General features: G+C 35.6%; 1 protein-coding gene across 6 annotated transcripts in view; it reads left to right on the top strand.

Annotated features, from left to right (window-relative positions):
* Positions 1-783: 783 nt before the first annotated feature.
* The window catches only part of LOC131034005 (serine/threonine-protein kinase TOR), a 158,360-nt gene continuing 137,650 nt past the window's right edge, over positions 784-21,493 (top strand). For 3 of the 6 annotated variants that reach the window (XM_057965334.2, XM_057965331.2, XM_057965330.2), the window contains exons 1-5: positions 788-1,055; positions 1,137-1,319; positions 1,714-2,052; positions 2,133-2,207; positions 2,416-2,588. In XM_057965334.2, the coding sequence (XP_057821317.1) occupies positions 1,293-1,319; positions 1,714-2,052; positions 2,133-2,207; positions 2,416-2,588 (614 nt within the window). In that variant the 5' untranslated portion in view covers positions 788-1,055; positions 1,137-1,292. Of the gene's footprint in view, positions 1,056-1,136; positions 1,320-1,466; positions 1,486-1,713; positions 2,053-2,132; positions 2,208-2,415; positions 2,589-21,493 lie in introns of those variants that run through there. The other 3 variants (XM_057965335.2, XM_057965332.2, XM_057965333.2) reach the window with 3 other exon arrangements.

Raw genomic sequence — 21,493 nt, 5'->3', positions numbered from 1 at the left:
CACCTACACTGTTCTAATACAATTTTAATGTTGACAGGTACATAACGATGACTTTGATACAGTCTACAACACTGTCCAACAACAAAATGCATGATCAACACAACCTCAATACAATACAATACAAGAATGAGATTACAAGGCTTTCTCCACTTCTACATCAAAATGCCTTTCTCAGAGCAACAATTCTCAATGCTTTCATTCAGTTTTGGGACCAACATATTAGATAACTTGGATTATGCACTTCACAAATAAATACCATAAATGGCTGTATAACATGCCGACAATACCAACATGGGGTTGGTGGGTGCATAATTTTGATTTTCTGGGACCAACACATCAAATTGGTTGGGTTTTATACAGTCTAAAATTGTCTGCTTTTATAATTCTGTATAGCAAAAAATATTGTCATACAAGCTACCATTGTAATAACACCTTTATATTGCTCTATGGTACTGTACATCATGCTGCCTTCTGCAACATGGGGGTTGGTGGGTGGTTCAATTCAAATTTTAAGACCAACTAAAAATATTGGTTGGGTTATGTACAGTTTGACATTTTCATATAATAAAGTTTTCACTTCTTTTTCTCTCCAAAAATATCTCCTTTCACAAATATGATGATTTTATAGACCTACTCTTTACATACTTTATGTTACGTTCACTTGACTTTATTCAAATCACAACTAACTAATTTTCACTTATGGGCATTGGCTTTTTTCAAATCACAACTTCTAATATATATATACTAGTTAAATTAAACGTTAATATTAAATATTACTGAACATTTACAATCTTGGGGCTTATTGTAGTAAGGTTAGTGGCAGCATTTCCAGTAGTACGCCAGCTACACCACGTCTTCAAAGGATTCCAACGTTTCGTCGGCCGGGCTACCATCGTTTTACTCTGGATTTTTTTCATACTCACTGCTTCTTACCATCCAGAAGTACGTATCTCTGTTTTTTCAAAGAGAAGGAGGTGCGCTTTTCCTCTTTTCATCACTTTCCTCATAATCCTGCTATGGCTGGTCGTGAGGAAAGTTGCAGTGCGAGTCTCTAGGTACATACTCTGCTCATGCTAGTTCGATAAAATTTTAAGTTTTAGGGTTTAGTTATTAAAATTTTGTATTTATATTTATAGACCTGGATACGACACAGACGATCACGTTGCAGACTTATAAAGTTTGCCCTAATTTTGAGTACGGGTCGGCAAAGACGACGTGGCCAAGCTGTATTCAGGCCGTATCTATCCGTTTCCGTACTAGGCACGCCAGTGTTACCAGGGGAGACGGGCGGTATGGCATATCCAGTGACCTGCTCTAGGGTAATGAGCAGAAGGATATTATCAACTTTATCACCTGTTATGACAATCATGAATAATGAGTCAAATAGTACTTAAAATCACAAATTTTGCACGCAGCAAAAACAAGGGTGCATCATGGATTCTGCTTGCCAATCTGAGATATAAACAAATCAAATGATAATTTATTGTAAGCCACCATGAACAGGGATAAAAATAGTCAATTGGGATAAGATATTGTCTTAAACATTTATTTTTCAAATATCTCCAAGAGTAATGGGGTTTATTACACATGGGCGGGCGTTTAATATTTTCTGTCCTTGTAATGTTGTGAATTTTTATTCTAGTTGGATTTTGACAACTCACTAGTAATGATATTTGGACGCCTCTGCAAAAGTCTTATGTTTTGTTTTTCCAGGAGAGCTCTGCAATGGTGCTCGGAAGACATGTTGTAGAAGAAGCCCGAGATCTTAGTGGAGAGGCCTTTACTCGTTATATGGATCAACAGTATGATAAAATTTCTACACGAATGGAAAGCAATGATGTTAGTGAAAATTTGGCGGCTCTAAAAACCATCGATGAGTTGATAGATGTGAAATTGGGAGAGAGTGCGTCAAAGGTCTCAAGGTTTTCAAATAGCATTCGTTATTTATTCGAAGAAAAACATGACCCTGACGTTTTAATACTTGGAAGTAAGGTATTGGGTCATCTTGCGAGAGCAGGAGGAGCAATGACTGCGGATGAAGTTGAACATCATGTGAGTCAGATTTCTTGAAAGGTGCAGCTTCAAAATTATTTGATAGATTAAGCGATGGTAGTAAAATCTCGTGTCTGCAGGTCAGAAAGGCATTGGAATGGCTCAGAGGTGAAAGAGTAGAGCATCGCCGTCTTGCAGCTGTTCTGATTTTGAAAGTGAGCAAATTTTGTAATTCAAGTATTAATTTTGTGTCGATGGTCGTTAGAAATTATTTGGTGTAGAATCAATCCTTTTGGTTTAAGCTTGCTTCAATATCAGCTTTTAATTGGATCCCTTTTTGATAAATTTTCTTTTCTTTCGTGAACATATATTTGGGATTATTGTGCACTCAACATCTCTATAATGAGCATATTCTCATGGCAGGAAATGGCGGAGAATGCACCAACAGTCTTTAATGTACATGTGCCTGAATTTGTGGATGCTGTCTGGGTTGCACTTCGAGATCCAACATTGGCTGTTCGTGAACGGGCTGTAGAGGCCTTGCGTGCTTGTCTCTGTGTCATTGAGAAGCGTGAGACACGTTGGCGTGTACAATGGTATGCATTTTTTTTAATCTCTTCTAGTGAATTTAATCAACGAAGTTATCAATTAGAAGCAGAGTTATTGAAGAAAATGGATTTTTAAACAAGTTATCCTTTTTGCAATATATGTTTTAAGGGTTCTTCATCATGCTTTATTCATATACTTGTGTGTTTGACTTGTCTTAGGTATTAAGCAAGTTTCATGCGCTTCTAGAATGTTATTCTTACTATGTTGGTAAAAGTGCATTCTACAAAAATTCACAAAGGTGTCATATTGAAAATTGTGTTTAAAAGCGATTTATCATGAACAAGAAAACTGGAAATACATGAAAGTAGACAGAAGAAGAGGTGGATTGCTTTAAGAGAAAATTCTGAATCACTGAACACAAGATTCAAATCACTGTATAGATTTTTCAACTTGTAATTGCATGGAACCTAGATATTGACGTGTGATAGAATTCTTGCAGTCATGGAGCTCTAATATAATTAAATTTAGAAAATACCTTCAAATGTGGGCATAATTGAATGATAGAAAAATTGTTGACTGAAATACATAAGCATGCCCTTTGAACATACCTTTCATTGTCTGCGTATGACAACAAATTCAAGTTTTTCTCTTTCTTTGGGAAAAGTGGGTAATTGATGTTGGCTAATCATTCACTTGTATAATTGTATTACTTTTCTTCTATTTTTTTCATCCACTGGATAGATAATTAGTAATTACCTTTTAGCTTAGAATGCAGCTAACTGTTATTAAGACTGATTTATCATCATGCAGCACTTTTTGATATCTGTCTATTGAGTATACAAGACCAATTTACTTGTATTACTTTACTTCCATTTTATCATCCACTGGATAGATAATTTCCTTTTACCTTAGAAATGCAGCTAACTGTTATTAAGACGGATTTATCATTCTGCAATACTTTTTGATCTCTGTCTAAACTTTGGACTTGCATACGTACAAAAATATGCTTTCAGTAGGTATTAGTTGTGTTTTAAAATTATAACTTGTCCCAAGAAGTGTTCAATGCTAGGTGTATAACTCATGATTAATAAGCAAGCTTCAGGACAAAGTTTTGACATGAAATGACAGTTGTTTTGAATTTTCATGGCACTAAATGCTGGTTCTTTTTTATCCTATCTAGATTCAAGCCTGATATGCATATTATGGCATAGGACAAGTTGATGGTTGTCTATTTTTTTAAATGAAAGAGTACTTTTCTTTGAATTTATATAATTATTTGATTCTCTTTGTATGATGTTTCTGGTTTTCTATTGTATCGTTCACATTTAGGCAAGGTGTTCGTTATATCTTTGAACTGAAATGGTCAATTTCTAGCTTTGTTTTTCTTGATGAGAAAAGATCTATGAGTTGCATTCAAGTTTTTTAATATGTGTTCTATATGATTCTTAGATGGGAAAAAGTTGGATGGTCTGTGCTTAAATTAACTGCATACAGACTTGCATAACCACTTCTAATATGTTTTCCCTTACCAGAATTCATGACTATGCTAGATATTCTATGTTGCTTTTATCTTTAGTTCTTTCTAAATAATCATTGAACTATGGTATACCACTTGTGTTCAAATTCAGATTGATTATTTTCCAGCATTCTTGATGTTTGCAACATCTGGAAATTTTTACCAAACAGCATCAACACATGACAATGACAATGTGGTAGATGCAAATTTAAGGGTATTTCATATAAACACGCGCATATGCACACACACAGAGACTTGCTGACCCACTCACACATACTCACCCCATGCTCACACATATTCAATGTTAGGAGAGAAAATTTATATGGACATATGGACTTGAATCCATAAATATAAGAATGATAGGTAGTGGAGGTCCCTAGAAATCATTATGATAGGTAATATTCATAGTCTATCATCATTGAACTGTTGAGGTGTGCCTTTCAATATGCATCTTTTTAGAGCTTGTATACTATTAAGCAATGTCACAAGGTTCGAGTTTGAGTTCGTGTTTGATAACAATAAAATTCGGATGAAATTCAACAAAAGAAAAAATTTGAAAAAGAATTCGTGATTAAACTTTTTCAATATAATTTTGATTTTTTAGAAAATATAAGTAATATATCAAAATAAATAAAAATTTTTGTTAAAAATTTGAATATATTATAATAAATTTAGTAACATTGTAATATAAATATGTTTGAAATTTTAATTTAAATATTATTAATATATAAATAATAAATTTATTAGATTTATATATTAAATGATAAATGTGTTATAATTAAAAATCTGATTTAAATATTCAAATTTCAAACTATTATAAGTAATGTATTCATAAAATTTAAATATATAAATAAAATATTGGAATTTATATGTTGAATAAAAAACAAAATTAAAAAACAAATCGCTTAAAACAAAATCAAAAGTTATAAATTTTATTTATTAAAAAAAAACCTAAAAACCAAATCCTAAACTTAATAGGGAAATTTGGATATTGAAGTCGCGCTGGAGTGGTGCCCATGTTTCATGAATACGTTGGGGAGAAGAACGTGTTTGGCTAGTCAAACACGTCTAGCTAGTAGTGGTAAGTAACACTATATTTCCAACTTCGAGCTCATTTGAATTGTTTGAATTTGCAATGGTCACCATGCATGAATTCAAAAGAGGCGGCACAAATTAAACACTGAAATACCTTTAAAAAATATTTTAATTGAAAAATCTAAGCCCTAGTTTGTATGAATTTTTGGGTGAACTACATCAATTTTTTAGGTTTTCTCTTAAGTTCGCCGAATTTCAAACTTCATGGCTGAAATTTGGCAAACCTTGTGAATAAGCTATTAAGTACGTACATGTTAAAAAGTCTGCTGTTGTGGTCTATGCTTGAGTTGCGAAGGTAAGATCCCTTTAGAATAACATTGTCTGCTGTTCTGGCCAATGCTTAAGTTGTGAAAGTTAAGAATGACATAATTTTGAAATGCCAAGTAGAATAAGATAGTCTTAAAATGACAGCAAAAAACAGGGATTGATAAGGTTCATTGAAGAGCAAGAAGAGAGGTTGCAAGGCTAGCTAATAGATGATGATAGAGGCAATGCATTAAAGCCCGTTGTTGACACTTGCAGTTCACTTTAAGAAGGTGTTACTGGCCTGAGGAAGAATTCATGTGAGGGCACTTGATTGTTGATTCTAATAGAGGATATTTTTATCATGTTGAATAACAAGTAAGAAGTTGGTGGGCATCACTAAACAAGATGAGGCCAAATTTTTTAAGTGTTTCTTTCTTCTTCCCCCCCCTCCACCCCAGCGCCCAAAAAATTACTAGTTAACAAAATGATAAACATAACCCCATGCATGGAAAGATAGAATTTGCCTATGAGACATACAACGTTGATGCCTACAAGACATTGTAATGCATGGGAGAAAATGTGGATGCCAATAATTGGATGCAAGGTATTAGATGAAGAGATTGAATTTGTTACAAGACCTTATGTGATGTTTTAAGTTAGTGTAGATGAGTTTCCTTTGGGGATACATTTGAATGGCTGGAAAATGTTGAGAGAAAGTTGGACAAGGAATTTTAGCTGTTAAAGAAGATGAGTGTAAGGCTGTCAGACTCCACAAATTTTTATTGAAGGTGTTTCGAGGCAGCAACTACAAAGTTGAGTACTGAGAAGGAAACCACACCTTTCTGAGGGACAACAAGGTGCAGTGGCAATGACATGTTTAGAGGCAGCAACTACAAAGTTGAGTATTGAGAAGGAAGAGCTTTGGCAAGGACATGAGTCTGTGTTGCTGCTGGAAAATAGTCCCAGAGACTTCGATAAAACTAGATGGAGGTGGCACAAATAATTTATAGGTGAGAGCCTTAGAGGTAAAGCTCATATTGAGAAGGCAGTTCACCTCATGTGGAGGTAGTTGGGAAGGAAAAGGACTTTAGAGCTATAGAGCTTTGGATATGAACATTGAAATGAAGAATCAGAAAGAGGGATTTACATGAATGAAGGTAGGGGGAATGCCAATATTGGAACTACATATAGAGGAGTTTGAGGAGATGGAGCATTACAAAGAAATGGCATAAATAGACAAATTCAACTCCTGGCCCAGTCTCTGAGATTTTGACAAATGGGTTACTCCAACTTGGCAATCCTTTTTTGGAAACATCAGTAGTGATGTATCCATGTGCATAGGGCTTCTTTGTGCTTGTGATCAGAGGAGGATTGTTAGAAGATTTTAGAGATGGTCCTCTTGTCTTGGGATAGTGTAATGCTTTACTTGTAGGTGTGGTTTCTTGAGTTCAACCTACTTCTAGAAAATTTTAGGTTTTCCTCTATATTGGTAAGAACGCTGAATCTCCCTTGTCATTTTTGGCTCCATTCTACTTTGAAAAATATAGGTAACTCTTTAGGGAAATTCATATCTCTATCACCTGAAACACAAAGTCATATGTTAACACCGACGGCTAGTATTTTTGTTGAAATGGATATGCCCTAGGTTTTTCCTTTGGAATAGGTTTGAAAATTGGTAAAGTTCTACGGGAAACAGTCTTTATATTATGAAACTGAGTCATTTTATTGTTGGAACTGTTTTGAGGTGGGTCACTTAGCAATGGATTGTGAGAGCCTAGAAGGCTGTAAGGATGTTCTATGTCTTGGAAAAAAAGCTTCTCCTTATCATATGCTGGTTGGCTGTACTTTTGTCTTGATGCCAAATAGTCTGGAGAAGCAGAATAAGGTGCAGCCGATGTCCTTCGAGGTGTGTTGATTTTTGGGGATGTTCAAGGGCTACCAGTGGATGGAGGTTGCCTGGAAAATGTGCAGAGACTTAGGTAGAGGACAAGGAGATGTATGGTGAGTAGTGTCCAGCAGAGGATAATGGATTGCTAAAATTAGGTAGCTTTACGTGAATAGAGAACAATTTCTTCAATTTATTAGCAATTTTGTCAGCAAACAATGTAGAAAGTTAGGAGTTTTGGGGGTCGTTAGAGATGGATCCTTTTTCTTCTGAGGATATTTCCTGTTAAATGATGGAAATAATAGCGAGTTGAAGCATAACCTGATCTTTCTTTCTCTAAAAAGGGAGAATGGACAATGGTGTCTAACCATAAAGCTAAAAATAAAAAGAAAGCTTCCATGAATATGGTGTTGAGATCTCATTTAAGACAAAATAAATGTTTTGAAGCTTTGATTAGGAGATATGGGGGAGAGGTTGTTCAGAGTTCGCTTAATTTTGCATCTGTTTGCCATATAATATTTGATTGTTATTATTTCTATTTGCTTTTCAATGTGTTGAGCTATTAATTTCAAGGGAGGACGCCCCAATATAACCCCCACTTATCTATCTTAAAAAGACACTTGAATGAGGGTAAATTATCTGAATAAAATTCAAGATCAAGAGCAGAATAAAAGTCACATTTATCAAATGCTTCTTGAAATAGACAATTGCAGAGCTTGTCAATGGTCAAAAGCTGAATTAAAAAATAAAATAACTACCTGGCAAGGAAAATTCATGATAGAAGTAACCACTGGCAATGTGGGGATTCTTTGCTTATTTATAAACATCACAAACAAATTTGGGTTATTGAAGGGGCCTTCAAAATCTATTTCAGTTCTTGATTGTCATCATCAACATCCTAGGTTTGCTTAGAGAAATACCTTTGTTGGAAAGAGGCAGGCACGCCTTAAAATGGAAAAGCTAAAGCTCTTCAAATATTTTCATTCATTAGCCTTGCCTTTTTTTTTGATCGATAATATTGGATTTTATCAATATAGAAAAGGAAAGTTACAACTTCAAAAGAAGGAAACAGTTTCTGTCATAAAACCACCAACAAACCACCAACCACCCAAACCACCCGACCTAGACAAAACCACCCACCCAAAATCAACTTTGCAGACCACCAACCCAAAAATTTTCTACATTAGCGCTACGCACAAAATACTAGTTGATACAGAGCATGATAAACAAAATTGACATAGTTTGATAAACATAGAAACGGGAATAAACTCCCAAATAGAGACAACACATCATAAACAATTCACAAAGGACTACTCAAAAGGATTGCTAGGGTTTGTTTCTTGCCCGCCATCACTGCCTTCGTGCTTCTGGTCCTCGGCCTTAGCCTTTGGCCTATCACTTCTTCGTCCCCTGCTTCCGCTTGAGCTTGCCGAATCACCTCCTCCAGCTCCATAATTTGTGCAAACATCTTCAGCGCCTCGCACCCTCTCTTCACCGCCTCTCTAAATCTTGCCTTCACTACCTCCCGCCGCCTAAGAAAGGGGATATACTTGCCTCTCAATTCTTGATGGGACTCCAACACCCTTTCGGAAATGTCAAACCCTTCGCTTGGAATAGCCCACTCTAGAAGCGACTCCATGTTGTCAAGGAACTCCATTGGTATTATTGCCTTCATTACCTTCCAAACCTACTCGCATGAAGAATCCAGCTCAAGTCCCCATGCCATCATAAGGGAGTATAAATCTGCATGGGTCTGATATCGATGACCAATCACTCCCAATTCTTCACCGCGAACCAACCTCATACTCCTGATCAGCAGTGGGTCCTTAGAGCGAAACATGTTCTTCAACCTTCACTCCTAGACCGGTCCCCAAAATGCAATGAGAAGTTTGGATGTCTTCAATGTGAAATTGGCCTCCATTGCAATCTAGAAAACCAGAGTGCCAACCTCAAACTTCCGGTGAAAAACCACGCTCACGGACCAAAAATCTTCCTGAATATGCAAGGAATGACACACACTTCTTCACTCTCTCCATAAATGCACTCTCAGGCTCCGCCGCCATTGCAGGATAAATTGGCATTAATTGCCAACTTCAGTTGAGACAGCTTATGCTCTCGGAAAGAGAACTAGGCATCCTCTTCACACGCTTCGCATCAATAGTCAAGTACGAAAACTGTGCAGGCTGATTAAGAATGCCATTGGACAATAGCGTCATCACCCCCCACCATCTCGTCACACATCTATCCAATTCACATGCCACGTTGGATAATGCATTCAACACCACATTCACCCTCCTCCTAATATGAGAAATACGAAAATCCTAAAAACATTTAGTTTTGAGCAAATAATTGATATAAATTTATTTAGTCGCCAGCTTAGAGATACTCCTTTCACAATTGCATCCACCACCACTTTAGAGTCCCCTTCTAGATGCACTATCAGGATATTCATGTTATTGGCCAATTCCACCGCTAATAAGGCGACCTGCATCTCAGCCTTACCTTTTTGAATAAATGGGCATATTTGTATTCCTTTCTCGATTGGTAGTATCCTTTAGCTTTTCACTATTGTTTACATAAAATATTGCTCATTTAGCTTTAGTTTCGTTTTACTTTTAGCTTTATGAGATTCATGCCATGTTTTATAATAATTTAGGCTTACTAGTTTTACATTTTATATTCCTTTTTGAAGTACTATTTCTCAAGACTTACATAATCAAGCATAGAGAAAACAATACAATAACATAAGGCAAAAGATTTCAGTTTTTAATATAGCAATCCTTTGTACAAAATTAAATAATTTTCCCCCTGGGGAAGCTGAAGGTGGAAAGAACATGGAAGTGGAGAAGTTAAATGTTATTTTCAAGATATTTTTTCTTTACCATTTTGGCAAATTGCAGGGGAAGTTTGCTTGCAAAGCATTCAATTCAGCAACAGGGTCAAAATAGTGGTTTCGTTTTTTGGTGCACCCTAAACTATTTTTCTAGTTTTTTGCTTGTAAATTTGATATCTTAATGGCATTTGCCATTTTTCATAATTTCTTTTGCATTCAAGTTCTTTGGGGACACGTGTGATGTAGAGCCACTATTTTTCGGAGGGCAGATGGCCCAGAGGCAGTAGGATGGAGATGAATCATTGTCTCAGGCATCACCCCCAATAAGGCTTGTCCCTGGGTAGGCTTGCAGATCAGAGGATGTTTGGGGAAGCCTTGCTGCCTCTAGGGTGGCTGGGGGGCATCTAATCATCCCACATCTGTTTAAGGGACATCGTCGTGCTTTCAACCTAGACCTAAACCTAAAAGGGGGAGTCCGCCATGGCTCCCCACTTTAAAAAACTAAAAAATTGAAAATATGCTATTCCATGCTTTATTGCAACCACAAAAAGAGGAAGAGAGGAAGAGGAAGAGGAAGTTCCTTGCAGGCTGTAAACAATAGCCATTTAACATAAAAAATTTTTAGAGCAAAAAACTGTGAATGTGTCATGAATGTTCTTGTTGCCTCAAAGGCTTTAACTTGGGCTTAGTATGATGTGTAGTCACAAGGTTCAAGAATTCAATTCTATTCAGGAGACCAAAAATATTCAAAATGCAGACTTTTTAAGAAAATTGGTAAAATTTGTACAGGAATTGAAAAACTCAGATCCAATCAAATGAATCATACTAGTCATAAAAATTCTGATTTGGTAACAGCAGTGGTAGGGGCTCTGCCCCTTGATGTTGTTCTGTTTTGTGACCCCTGGACCCATGACAGCTGCTGCTTCTCAACCCTGTTGAGGTTTGCCATTCCCATGCCCTTTTCCTGGTTTTAAAAAAGCAAAAATTAAAAGTTGTTTGGACTGCACCAGATTAAATCCCAAGTAATTGAATTCCAGTTGTTATTCTGGTTTGTTGAATCCATCTTCATTTGAGTAATGTTACTATAATTATGGTCAAGTCAATTAAGTGAAGATGCTGAAAAAAACTTTCAAAATGCCTGGTGGTTATGTCCTAATGCTAAATAACATTTGCATAAATCACACAATAATGAATACTTTAAAATGTGGAAACATATGCAGATTATTACACATTCAAATCGGTCTTTCATTACTTTCAAAAACTTACAGGCAACCTCCACAACAACATGAACTGCGCTGTTCTGATATGTCACATACAGTTTCTCAGTCCTTGGAAAAACTTAGTCTTTCATTACCTTGAAAGACAATCTGTATATCCAACTTCTGTATTGCTCCTATCTTTTACTAATTCAGATAAAAATCGAATCTTCCAAAAATCAGCTTTGATTACGAAGGCATGAGTCGGAAGATAAGTTTAAATCACTAATGAATAATTACACTTAATACCAATTTAGCTAAAGAAAGGGCTTTCAATTTAGTCCTTCAAATTGAAATGCAAAATAAAAACTAACTTGTTGAACCTTTCCATATGTTCACATTGAACCTGTGCAGGTGTTCCTATCTGAGCTAAAAAACTTAAGAGATGCTTGGATTTCACCCATTTACGTTGGTACTGCAACTTGCTGTGGACCTTTTTGTCAAGTTCTATCTATAGCGAATCCCTTATTTTGGGAACATATTGAAGTTCCTGACTGATTTGATAAAATGACCTATGTAAAACTTGGCTGGCATTGGTGTATCTACTTTTGTTAGTTTGATGGATAATGCCGGAACTTGGTAGCCCTTTTTTTAATGATGAATGGTTATAGGTTTATCATCTTTGAAATTACAACTACAGAGACAGTGTCAGAATATGCTTCAGATAATTTACAGCATGGCTGACAGTGAGATGTTGGACATTGCAAAAGATGATTCTGCAAAACTAACAATGCAGTCTTGGGTAATGTTACAATTTATACTGAAGATAGGTTTACCTATTAAGATTCTCTGTCTTTAATGCAAAATATTGTACATCGTTACAACTTTGTATAAATCTAAGCTTCTTTTACTCATTTTTGCCTAAATGATAAATTGCATTTCTTTTATGATATTTTATAATTAAGTTTCAGATGTTAATATTTATATATGATTTTAATAGCTGTGCCACCATTGTCACTCCACCATCTTTAAATTTTGGAAAATAAAATGCTGTGTCTGAAATCCATCCCCATATACCCCTTGCCGCTCTCCACCCCCATCACAGAGACTTGGAGGAATACTAGTATGCCAAGAAACAACAAAAAATGGGTGTTGAATTCAGTCAAAATGTATATAGTTTTCCTTACGTATCCAATGGTGGGCGGTATTTTAACTAGTTGAATCTAAGGTCTGGTGGATTTTTGGGTATTGACAACAATTTGACAGCAAATTTTCAAACTGACATCAAGGGATGCTAAGCTAGGCACTTCTTATATTTCTGGAAAGCTTATTAACTTTTTAAAGCAACAGTCCAGATTCCAGAATCATTTGTAATAGATGCAACAAGAAGCAGACTTTTAAAAGCTGTACAATTCTTGTTGTCAGCCAATTATTTTGACTCTTCTAACTTTTTCTACCTTCAAAAAGGCGCTATTATAATCAATGGAGCAGAAGTAATGAACTAGGTTTGATGGTGCAGAAGCCTTAAACATATATAAAGTTTAAGACGAACATGGCACCCAGCAAAATGATCCAATGGCTGGTGGATCGCTCTGAATAAAAAGCATGATCCAATGTCAGGCAGGGGTTCTGATAAAAAGGAATTTGATGGCAAGCAGGAATTCCAAGAAAAAAACATTTAATGGGAGGTAGGAGCTTGAGCTGACAAATGGCTCATAACACCTTCAAAAGCTCTGAAATCACGCTTCTAGATTTTTACCCAATGGGTTCAGGCTTCATATTTTTAATAGTTCCTTTTGTAATGTCCCCTTATTTGACCTAGGTGTGCACAAAGGACCCTTTAGCCTACTTCATTCCTGTAGGCTAATTGAGAGTATTGGAAAGGGAATAGTTTAATTAATCAGATAAGGTTTTTTCAATTAGTCATTTTTTGAGCAACTCATTTATAACTAGCATATATGTCTTAAATTTTAATTTAATCTATATAACATACGCCGAGAGATATCCTTCTCTAGGCGCCTATTTTTAATCAATTTTGAACCCTAAATTGAAATAGGCGCCTCGAGAAGGATATCTCTCGGCGTATGTTATATAGATTAAATTAAAATTTAAGACATATATGCTAGTGGCAGTTGCGCGGCACAACATGGAAAACATAAAATAAATTAATATATAATTATATAGTATCTTTTTATTAAAATAAATTATATTATAATATTATTATATTATTTTATTGTTACAATTTTATATATGTATTTAGACTATTTTTATTAATATATATGTGTTGCAAGATCAAAGCAAATACTAAAATCTAAGATATATTAAACTTTGTTTAATGACATGTATTATGGTTATGGTTAGCGTTAGGGTTAAGGTTAGTGTTATGGTCGAGGATAAGGTTTACATCATGGTTTGGATTAGGGTTATGATTAGGTTTAGGGTTATGATAATGGTTAGGGTCTATATCATGGTTAGGGTTAGCATTGTTAGGTTTAGGGCTAGCATAGTTTAGGTTTTATTCATGGTTAGGTTTAGGGCTAAGGATTATTGTTAGGGTTAGGGTTTATGGTTATGGTTAGGTTAGAGTTAAGGTCTAGAGTTATGGCTAGGATTATGGTTAGGGTTATGGTTTACATCATGGTTGGTGTTGAAGTTAGGGTTACAATTATGGTTAGGATTATGGCTAGGGTTAGGGTTTACATCATGCTTAGGGTTAGGATTAAGGGTTAGTGTTAGGATTAATATTAGTATTTATATCATGGTTATGGCTAGGGTTAAGATTTACATCATGGTTAGCGTTAGGGTTTACGGTTTGGGTTATAGTTAGGTTTAGGATTATAATTATGGTTATGGTTATGGTTAGGGTTAGGATTTACATCATGGTTAGGATTAGGGTTTACATCGTGGTTAGAATTATTGATAGGGTTAGGGTGTACACCAAGGTTAGGGTTAGGTTTAAAGTTATTTTTAGGCAAACAACTATCCAGCCCTTTGGATGCAGCAAGATATTAATACCCTTCATATATTATTAATATATTATAATAGATGATTGGTGCATCCTAAGGGTTGTAGACCCATTCCCCATTTTTAGGGTTAGGGTTTAGGGTTATGATAGGGTTAGGGTTTAGGGTTATGATTAGGTTAGGTTAGGGTTAGGGTTATGATAAGGGTAATGGTTTAGAGTTGTGGTTAGGACTATGGTAAAGGTTATTGTTTACATCATGCTTCAATTACATTAAAGTTAGGGTTAAATTACTATTAAAGTTCAATTAGGATTAGGGTTTGGGCTAGATTAAGGTTAGGAATATATTAGGACTAAGGTTCAATTTGGGTTAGGGTTAAGTTTAGGGTAAGATTATTGTTAAGGTTAGGATACAGGATTATGGTTAGGTTAGCAAAACATTTGATTAGGGTTAGGGTAATGATTATGATTAGGGTTATGATTTGGGGTTCTGGTAAGTTTATTCCTTAGATAATGGTTGGGGTTAGGATCATAGTTAGGATTATGGCTAGGGTGAGGGTTTACATCATAGTTAGGGTTAGGCTTAGGTTTGGAGTCATGATCAACATCATTGTTTAAGGTTAGGATTTACATCATGCTTAGGGTTAGGGTGATGATTATGGTTGGGGTTAGGGTTGAAGATTAAGGTTAGGGTTAGGGTTTAAGGTTAGGATTAGGATTATGGCTAGGATTTACTCTTAGGATTAGGGATAGGTTTCGAGTTATGGTTATGGTTAGGATTAGGTTTAGGGTCAGGGCTAATGATTATTATTAGGGTTAGGGTTTATGGTAATGGTTAGGTTAGGGTTAAGTTTTAGAGTTATGGTAATAATTATGGTTAGGGTTATGGTTTACATCATGGTTGGGGTTGGAGTTAAGGTTAGGCTTATGGTTAGCCTTAGGGTTACATTTATGGTTAGGATTATGGCTAGGGTTAAGGATTACATCATGGTTAGGGTAAAAGTTAAGGGTTAGTGTTAGGATTAATGTTAGTGTTGATATCATGGTTATTGTTAGGGCTAGGATTTACATCATGGTTAGGGTTAGGTTTATTGCTTGGGTTAGGGTTTAGGGTCTGGTTGATAGTTAAGTTTATTAGTTAGGTTAGGGTTTATATCATGGTCAAGGTTAGGGTAATGATTATGGTTTAATATTAGAGTTAAATTTATGGTCATGGTTAGGGTTTAGTGTCATGGTTACAATTATGTTTAGGGTTTACATCAAAGGTAGGGTTAGGGTAAGCAAAATCACAGTTACAGTTAGTAGTAGAATTATAATTGGGGATATGGTTAGGATTAGGATTTGGTTTATGGTTGTGTTTTGGATTAAATTTAAGGTTAGCATTATGGTCAAGGTTAAGGTTTACATCATGGTTAGGGTTATGATTAGGGTTAGGGTTTAAGGTTAGGCTTATGATAATGGTTAGAGTGTATATCATGGTTAGGGTTACCATCAAGGTTAGGGTTACATTTATTAAAAAGAATATATTCACTTGAGCAACTCATTTATAATTAATTATGTTGCTTTAATATTATAATGTGACTTAAGTGGGGCCAAAAGTAAAATAATATAAAGTCACTTTACAAGGGTTTAAAAGGATTATTATTTAGAAGTGGTGTTTAAATTTTGAACTTCAGGAGGGATTTAAAAGAAGTTGCAAAAAGGAAATTTCATATCTTTTGGTCATTTTCATTCTTATTGTGGAGTTTGAGCAGCTTTCTCCAGCAAACTTGTTGTTGTGTTTTTTATGCACGCGCAACTCAGAATAAAATACCCAGAGATATCCTATTCTCTTGATCAAAATCTTCTATGTGCTAAACAGACAGACTATGTGATCACAAAGATGACTCCAAGGTTCCAGATTCATGCGCATAGTCTCAATTGGTTCGTTGTGATTTGCTGGTAATCTCAAGGGGGACTTACATAATTGTTCGAGGAGTGAATCAATCGAAGGATTTTGTTGATTACCGACACTTGTAACTTTCTCTTTTTTTAGAATGATTTTCAATTAGTTCCTTTTCAATCCTACTTCTACTAAGACTTGGAAAAAAAGGGCAACAGGATGAGGGTTTAGGAATCTGAAGCTAATCTTATGAAATCTGGAGACAGAAATTGCAAAAGTGGAATTCAAAACGAATTTTTGTTTCGCCAAATTCAACAACTACACAAAAATGGTGCTGTCATATACCAGCATTAATCATTCCTTTGTGAACATATTTATGTGATCCGCATTTGTTTATACAAATCAGATATTGTAATATTTGGTAATATATGGCTTCAATAAATTATTAATGATTAATGTTGAATATTTAATATGCACTGTTAAACATATGTAATAAGTAAGAATGTGTTAATAATTAAATAATAATATTGAATATTTAATATGTCCTGTTAAATTCACGTAATAAAGAAAATGTATTAATAACTAATAGACTGAATAATGTTATTAACACCGAATGAAATAATTATAAGCACCATGATTTTTTTAGTGGTTAATTAGAAAGATACCGATTAATACTGGGAGGACGTGACTCAAGACTAAGTCACGTCTCTCCCAATGAGCGTGCCTTTTCCTTTGTAATAAAGGTGAGCATGCGTGGAGTGAGGGAAGGATACGGGAAGAAAAAATATTTTAAGAGGAGAGGGAAACTATCTTCAGAAGTGGGGCCCAGCCATTACATAGGAGTCTGACTCTGCCTTTCTACGAACTGTAAGAGAATTATTTTCCCCTTTTTAATATAATTAATATCATACTCTTCAATATCTACAATAACAGATTAATATCAGAATTGATAATATCATGAATACTAGTTATGTTAAGAATATGTTTATATTAAAAATAGTACTGTTCTGGAAGATTATGTACAGTGTGTAAATGTCTGATTTTCATAGGGTCTATTTACTGTGTAATTAATTACATGTATGAGTGCTGCTTGTTCAGTAAAGAGTTAGGAACTGTTTGTATCCACCTTGGTGAGAGTATGGAGAGGGTTTCCAGTGGTAACGAGGGGCTTTCATGTGGTCATAGAACCCATGAGGTCAAGGAGCCAGTTACTTTCTCCATATCAGTCTTGCACAGTTGGGAATAATCTGAATGTCTTAAGGTATGAAGACTAGAAGGATAGCAAATAGGGCCGCCAAGTCTAGCAAGGGGGTTAGAAGCAACCATCCCTTGGTCTTGGTAGACAACGGACACAAGCTGTTCCTTCAGGTCTTTATACTTTATCTCTGTCTGTCTACTAAATATAATAGTGATTGCTGATCAGAAATAATATCGTTTGTAGGTGTGTGTCTGCTTCCCTGTGCTTGCGGGTTCCCTCCAATCCAATCTTCACCATTCTGGAATCAGGCTCACTACAAGTAGGGGACATTACAATTGGTATCTCCTAAGGAATTTAAAAGATTTTCATATCATTGATATTCACCAACATTTTGAACAATGAACATAGCAACAAAAGTTAAGGTTTCATTCATTGGTTCAGGGTAACTTTGCACAATAATTGAAAATCATCCAATTATCAAAAGTATGAACACATCATTCTACAATGAGCAATTCTATCAAATCCTTCATTCAATCTAACAACTTGAAATTGAAATCTATTCTATTGAGAGCCAAGAAAACATGCTAACTTGCAAAAGTAGACAAAATTCACCAACAATTGAATAATGAATTATGTCTTAGCACTTAAGAATTATCATAACACTGGTAGCCTTGGTAGCATTTTCAAGTGATAAGTTACATAATACCAGTAATAGGTGAAAGGGAAAGTTTAAAATATCTTATCCAATTAACATCCATATGGTTACTGTAGACAGAGCAAGTGATGAACAGGAAACAAAATACAGAATACTAAATACTGCAACAGATAATCAGATCAGAGATAAAGTATTAGTATTTCAGTCCACTGTGTATCTGGGACCCACCAGCTTGAAACAATGCTTCAGATATGCTAGTAATTGCTCACCAACGAAATATATTATGGAACATTAAAGGTAATTTCTCTCCTTAAGTCCCTGCCTACAGCAGACAACCCACAGAGGATGTCAGAATAGTGTCAGATTTGGTCCCCTTAAAACTAATAAGATGTTACGTCAGATTTAGGAAGACTAAAGATGAGGCTGCAATCCTATGTTCAGTTAAGGTAGCGATAAAGGAGATGCCTATCAAAGCACCAATCTTTAATTGACAAGGAGCATTTGTAGACAGCAATAAATATGATAATTGTGGGTACGTTATTAATGACAAAGTGACAGTTCAACAGTCGCATAAAGTCAGATTTGTTAATATAGACAGGCTTGTTTATATATCTAAGTGATGCGATTTCACCATTACTTGGAATGTTGCAACTTAATGAACAATGACTTTACTAAGAAGCTTAAATAAATGGTTGTTAAAGAACTAATAAATCAAGAGGTGCAATATTAAGAAATTCATCTTAATATTTTTTTTCCTCATCTCTTTACACTTAGGCGAAATTCATCTTGGCGTTGGAAATTTTTTCCTCATCTCTTTACACTTAGCCAAAATTCTGACTTCTCCCTTCTCAAAGTGCAATCGCTTAACCATTTTTCTCACCCAAAATCTTGGGCGGACTTTGCATGGTCTTGATGATCTTTTACATACCCTAAGGCAAACTTCATATGGTCACAAGGAACTTTTTCACCTAGAGGGCGGACTTTGCATGTTGACAAGGAAGATTGCCAACCTCTCTAGGTAGACTTGTCATGTGGTTTGGAAATCTTTTAACCGTACCAAATCATTTAGGCAAAACTTCTCTTCTTCCCCTTGGGCGGCTTTGATGTTGACTTGGAAACTTTACCCTTCCCTAGGCAGACTTCATGGTAGCACAAGGAAGATTTTCTCTTGCCTAGGCCGACTTGACATGCTCATAGGGAACTTTTGATGTATGTTGGGGCGGACTTGGTGCTGCCTTGGAAATTTCTTCATTGCTGAGTGAACTTTGACATTTAAACAAGAAAATTTCACCATTCTTGAGGAAACTTCAAACTTCATGCTTAGTCGGGAATTTTCTTGACTTGTAAGGCTAACTCATCACTTGACCAAGGAGATTTCTTTTCCCATAGCGAACTTCATCATGAAATCCCTCCAAGGATAGGCATTCTTCATGATTTGAACAAGGAATTTCTTAATTTGAGTTCCAGACTTAGTCAAATTTTGGTGATCTTCAATTTGCTTTTTAGAAATTTTCCTCTAGATTCGAAAGCCATTTCACATTTGATTTGTTTTGAATGATCTTTCTTGACTCGATTCTTTTCCTGACCCGATGACCACTTGTGATCCTAGAAAAAGCAAAATGCAAATTTCTATTTTTTAGAAAAAAAGTAGACTGAAAAAGCATGTTCTTGAATTGGCCCCAAAATCCCCCAAAAAACTTTCTAAATTTAGAAAAAAGTAATTTTTTTTCTTTCTAAAAATGGAAAGTTGTTAGAATTAACCCCGGGAAATTGCCATTCTACTCCTTCGACCTATTCAGACACATCTATAGTGTCAAAACACCCTTTTGACCATTCCTTCACTTCTTCACCTTGGGCTCTTTCAAATTTTGAAACCTTGACTCGTTTGCAGAGACAAGAGAAATCAGAGACAAAGTGCTGATGCCAAAATGCTAACCTAAAAACCAAAAAAAGGGAGTCCCCATTTGCAACAACATCACAACAAAACCCTAGAACAAAAATCCTAAGCGATTATTGGTTTTGTTGAAGAGATTTTACCCTAGCCAATTTTGCGTGAGTTCATATAGGATTCACAATTGTGCTTAACAGTTGAGGAGTAAGAGTTTGTGTTGTATTCGCTATTTTCTTCAAATTTTTGTAGAGATTATCAGATTATAAATTTATTAAGATTTACCTGTAAATAATAAATATGTAATGAGCAGTTGCCTTCATTGGTGATGGGCTGATTCATTTTAAAATTTAAAGTATTAAGTTATTTAGGTGCCATTGTGGAAAGAAATGCTTAGTCGTTTGCTTGGAAGGAAGCATCTGGGTGCTAATGTGAGAATAGGAGTAACTAGCCACCTATCTGAAGACCTGCAAATAATAAACAGGCCAACCGTGACTTCCAGATGACGATTCGTAGGTGTAACAGGGCGGAATAAAGTTTGTTGCTGCCAAATAATAAGTATCAGTTGGTTGCCATCATTATTACCATCGCTGTGTTTATTTGGTGGATCATAAAAGATAAAAAGAGCAGCTGGTTTAAAGACTCAGGCCTTATGAGCACTTTGTATTAAACACCAAGTCTGTGAAGTGGACTATACTCAATCAGAGGCATGAGTTTGAGTTCTGCAGTGAAGAGTCCAGCCAGACTACTTGTATGAGAGGAATTACCAGCAAGGCATGGGGTTCATAAAGCTAGTTTGGGAGTTCTTCATCAAGCATGCCATGAATGGTGGGGTTTTAATGAGACGTGAGCTACTGAGGAAAGGGACAATACACATAGAGGTGTCCATATTGTCCACAACAGCTAGGTGTTGCTGATATATATATCTCTTTGTATGATGATCTGCTAAAAATGCTTCCTCAGTGCAAATACATTTGATTGTATCTGAGGTACTACTTTGTTACTTATAAAAGCCTGAAGTACAGTCTCGAACCAGGTATTATCTTATTGTTTGTTGCCACTTTAATATTTATGATATATTTTTATCTGGATCTCTGTATCAGCATTATTAATTTTAGTTAACTCAAAAGAAGTAAACAAAATTAACTGCAAGTGCTACTTGTAGAAACAAGTGAATAGAACACTTCCTGTCATTCTTTATCATTGGAATTTCATTATATGATTGTGAAAACACAAGAAACACATTATCTAGCTCATTAGACCTTTTCCTTTAAAAACTAGGTTACTGGGTTTGGCCCCCTAGACCCCTGGTACTGGTCCGGTCCGGTCCGCTTGTGGTCCGGACAGGGTCCGTGATTCACAGGCCTGGTTCAGACTAGATTGAACCCAAGAGGACCCAGGTTGAACCTGAGGGTCCGATGGCCCAAAAATGGTGTTTATTTTTGCAATTTTTTATTTTATTTGAAATCCACCACATAAAAAATTAAAATATAACCTTATAAGTGAGTTTTAAAACATTAACTTGGCTCATTTCACACAAGCAACATGACTACAAGCAAGGGGAAAGCCAGAGCATACTGATTTGGATGCTTTCAC

The sequence above is a fragment of the Cryptomeria japonica genome, chromosome 2, assembly GCF_030272615.1.
Source record: "Cryptomeria japonica chromosome 2, Sugi_1.0, whole genome shotgun sequence".
NCBI classification, from domain to species: domain Eukaryota; kingdom Viridiplantae; phylum Streptophyta; class Pinopsida; order Cupressales; family Cupressaceae; genus Cryptomeria; species Cryptomeria japonica.
This window is presented reverse-complemented; position numbering and strand designations above follow the sequence as displayed.